This window comes from Haliotis cracherodii, unplaced genomic scaffold (assembly GCF_022045235.1).
Source record: "Haliotis cracherodii isolate W230 unplaced genomic scaffold, xgHalCrac1.p SCAF_6, whole genome shotgun sequence".
NCBI classification, from domain to species: Eukaryota; Metazoa; Mollusca; class Gastropoda; order Lepetellida; family Haliotidae; genus Haliotis; species Haliotis cracherodii.
The window spans coordinates 54,355,770-54,360,090 of NW_027266319.1; the positions used below are offsets into that span (position 1 = coordinate 54,355,770).

Genomic DNA, 4,321 nt, shown 5'->3' on the forward strand with positions numbered 1-4,321 from the left:
ACATGCGCAGAACTGTGTTCTCCGTCTGGATGAAAGAAATTCCGCGATGTGAATATCCAGTCAACCAGTGCAATAATAACGCGGATAGCAAGATATGAACACTCGGTGCTTTCATTTGGTGATGATTTTTGTTACACGATATCTATTAATTTCAATATAATTTTTTACAGGAATGTTCATAAAAACAAACCTTTTTATATCAAAAGGGAAATGGAGTTTCACAGGGTCTGAACATAAATTATCTAGGTCAATGTCTGAGCACAGTGGTCGACAAGGTGAGCCACGCAATGTACTGTCCAGTGGTTTAAGGGTTCTCTGGTCACGCCTTAAATATGGGTAGAATGTGTGTGATGAAGTCCACTCTTGGTGCGCCCCACTTTGAAAAAACTAGACTACTATCTGTTTGGACCCGTGAAGATCCGGGTTAGAATGGGTCTTCACCAATCCATGCTTGTCATAAGAAACGATAAACGGGATCGGGTGGTCGGGCTGGCTGACAAGGTTGATGCATGTCATTGTATCCCAATTGCGTAGATTGATGCTCATCATGTTAATCACTGGATTATCTGGTCCAGATTCGATTATTTATAGACCGTTGTCATATAGCTGGAATATTGTTGAGTGCGGCATTAAACAACAAACAAAAACTCTGTTTTGGGTACTGAACCAATAAGAATTGCTCAACTGCTTTGAAATATAGAAGTGTTATTTATTTCAAGTTTGACAAACCTTCACAGGAACGTATGTACAAGAATTTACTTGTCAAACGTCAAACACAATAGCAGAACACAGACAATGAATAAATACGTGATGAGTATTTACATACTGGGTGGTAATAAATACAAACAATGAGAATGAATTGTATGCATAAATATATCAGTGTCGACAACTTGAACTGATATGATGGATTTCATCCTTCCCCATCAAAATACGACGTCTTCCTCACAGCCATTGTCGATACAACGCCATCTTGCGTACGTTACGGATGAACTTTGACCTGGTGGTCTAAGAGGGGAGCAAAGTTCAAAACACAGCTCTTTTTGGTGGCATCAAACATCTGTAGCCCCAAGAGAGAGCCACAATGTCCGGAATACACCACCCTCTCCCCCCGACACACGACGTAGTAGGGTGACCCCTCGCGGCCGATCCAGGGATTCAAACCATCCGGAAGTCCAGTGCATGATGGGAAGCGCTCGATACACGGGAGGCACATTGCAGACTGGCACATATTGACGTCATAATCACCTGGGAATGTGGATTGAAAATGTCAAATGTTCTTATTCATATTTATTGGTATCAGGGCCCTGTACATGTTCAACAAAGTGATCATATCGCTACGACTATCGTAAGCTTGTGTTAAGGTATTGGTGTTACGTTCACCTTATCTCTGAGATCGCTTAGCGGAACGAGGCCCAGATAAGTAAAAAGATTATATCGAGTGCACACTCCGGCGCAGTTTTGACTCAGCATAACACCACTGCCACAGGCTAATTTACATATCACGTGACCGGACTTTTCTCTTGTTTGTAAACAAACGCGCTTTTTCAGAAATCAGTATAGAACGGACTAATGCAAGTATTTGGGGGCGCTTTACCATAATTATATAAATTTGCTACTACAGCTGCGACAGTGAGTTGCATGACAAAATATATTTATACATCAAAGTGACCGTTTCGCTAGTTCTCCGTTTGGCTTCGATGACAGCACGTGGAGCCGTACAACCAACGTTAACAAAGGATAACTACGCAGAAACAAGTAGATTTTCACGTTTTAGGAGACTTTCTTAAAGAACCGTAACCGTTCTTTGACATCTGTTTATGAAAATGAGTAGACTTGTCAAACATGAAACGGATGAAAAGCATATTCAATATCTTGAATGGACTGTGAAAGATGTGACGAATCGTCATATGGCGCTGGCCTGTATCAGAGGTACTATGTTGCGGATGCCGGCCGCATGGAACTGGGTAGGAGAGTGTATCGAGTGACCGTGCTTTATCATGTTTATAACGCCAGGGGTGGGGGTTGGTTGGGTGGGAGTTTTACGCTGCTCAAAACGACAAACAAGACTGGTGCACGTCCGGCTGACAACAAACTTGTACTGGCAATACTGATTTGAGACAACAACAATTTTTATGCAAATTGTGAGTGAGCTACCGGCAGGGAAGGACATGCTTTCCCTTTTCGCGAACACCTGGTGTCATCACTGCTTTCAGTGATCCATTCTTATATTTTTCACCGCCAATTTGCCTTTTACTTCCATCGGCATCTGTTTCGTATGGATAATCGAGACTGGTTATTCTCTGGCGTTGCCGTTTTATATTTGCATACATTAAAGATTAATGATTCATTTCGACTTTTGGGTACTGTATTTTTTGCAAAAATAACATTAAAATGTGACATTTTTATATAAGAACCATGTGAACTATGCATTAACCCTTATGAACGGGTTTGAAATACCTTAAAACTATGACCACTCGCTCACTATGATATCTCTGTTTTCATGGCATTGTCACTCACATGGACGAGCGCTGGGGTAGACTAGTGGTTAAAGCGTTCGTTCGTCATGCCGAATTTCTAGGTTCCATTCCCCACATGAGTATAATGTGTGAAGACCATTTCTGGTGTCCCTCGCCACGATATGGCTGGAATGTTGCTAAAAGCGGCGTAAAACTAAACTCACTCATACACTCACTTACATGGATCTTTGGGCTCTTTTCTTTCCCCACACTTGACTTCAGAGTGATCCCGACAGGTGGCGCTCTGAGCGTCGAACAGGAACGGATATGGACACTCTCGCTTCCGGTCTACCATATTAGATGCGTTTAAGGAACAGTCGTAATACTGGGCACAGTTATCGCCCTTGGCAATCTTAGCGACCTTGTTGAAACAGCCATTGACACGCTGCCTACCTGAAAGTCACAATTGACGTGGACTATCAATCACTTTTATCAATATCAAACACTTGATTTGAAGAGCCGTCATTCCGACCAGTTGCTTCAAGTATTGATACCGCTTCCGTGGTGTAGAGGACAGAGCGTTTGCCCGGGAAGTGGGTGTGAGGAGAAGAAACCCCTCCAATGAAAACTAACTGAAAACGGAAATTCAGCCCTTTTAATAAACCCACAAGATATTTACAATAAACAAATTATGTACAAATTGAACTTCCCTGGTATGGAAGTATGCACATGCAAGTACAGCCCTAACTTCCCTGGTATCGAAGTATGCACATGGAAGAACAGCCCAAGTAGGGCTCTGAAAACACGCAAGCTATGAGAAGGAGCATCTCGCGATGCGTCCTGCTCCTATCAGCCCTAACTCTCATCTGCCACTTTCAAGGAAACACGTGTTACATTCAACCTGCCAGGGAGACATTCGAATCTGCGAAGTAGGTTACGTTCGGTCGATTCCGCGAAGCTGGCGCGTTCGAAAGATGTCCCGGTAACTTGTCCGAGAACACCTTCTGAACAGGGTGGTCGGTGGCACGATCCCCGGCCGCGTCATACCAAAAGACGTTAGAATGTGGCTAAAAGATGAATTCGTTACCGCAGTTTTTTTTATGTATCTACTTCTCCAAAGAAAACCAGCTTGGGTCAAGGACTTGGTCATGTCTAAATATTAGTAAAACACTTACTGAAAATCGCGAAAATCTGCCCTTTCCACACATTTCAGCCAAACTATCCAAAAACCTGCATATGTTGACAAAGTCTAAAGAATTCGTAAAGGTTTGCTCATTTCTAAATTATGCAGATCCCTTGGGTTAAAACAAGTCGTAAATACATGTTGTTCTTTCCAAATTTCAAACTTAAATCTATCTTTCGTTGTCCCTTGTTCAACACAGGAGTTTGTGATCGCATTCCACACTCTCTGTTCACAGCTGAACGTCAAACGCTGCCCAGAGAAACAAAAATGGAATACTGCGCAATCATCCGGGTCTTCTAGGAGTTTAACTTCCGGTGTCGAAGGACAGGCGGGAGATGATCCTTGAACCATAATGAATGAAACTATGACAATGAGGATGAAGAATGAGGACATCATTCCTGTTTGTGTGTCGTAGTAGTGATGTAGACGTGGACTGTGACTTGCGACGTGGACGTCGTCTTCCAAAGACTTCTGATACGTTGCCTGAGACGCGTGTAGCCTTGTTGTGAAGCTTGTCACCGGTGATAACGATATATATATACCCAGAATACCTCACCCCTGATGGCCGCCAGAACTTCCTGTGCTCTCCCAAAATAGCTTGACATGTATAAATTGATAACGTAAACGTGAATTCCTTGTTAGCGTCCTGTATCTCATGAAAAAGGTTTAAAAAACCAAAGCG

General features: G+C 42.8%; 1 protein-coding gene across 1 annotated transcript; it reads right to left on the reverse strand.

Moving 5' to 3' along the window:
• Positions 1-979: 979 nt before the first annotated feature.
• On the reverse strand, positions 980-4,035 carry LOC139446140 (uncharacterized). Its single transcript, XM_071227438.1, has 3 exons — positions 3,803-4,035; positions 2,697-2,905; positions 980-1,245 (listed from the first exon to the last, which is right to left on the reverse strand). Exons 1-3 carry the CDS (start codon positions 4,033-4,035, stop codon positions 980-982), a joined length of 708 nt encoding a protein of 235 aa, XP_071083539.1.
• Positions 4,036-4,321: the final 286 nt, after the last annotated feature.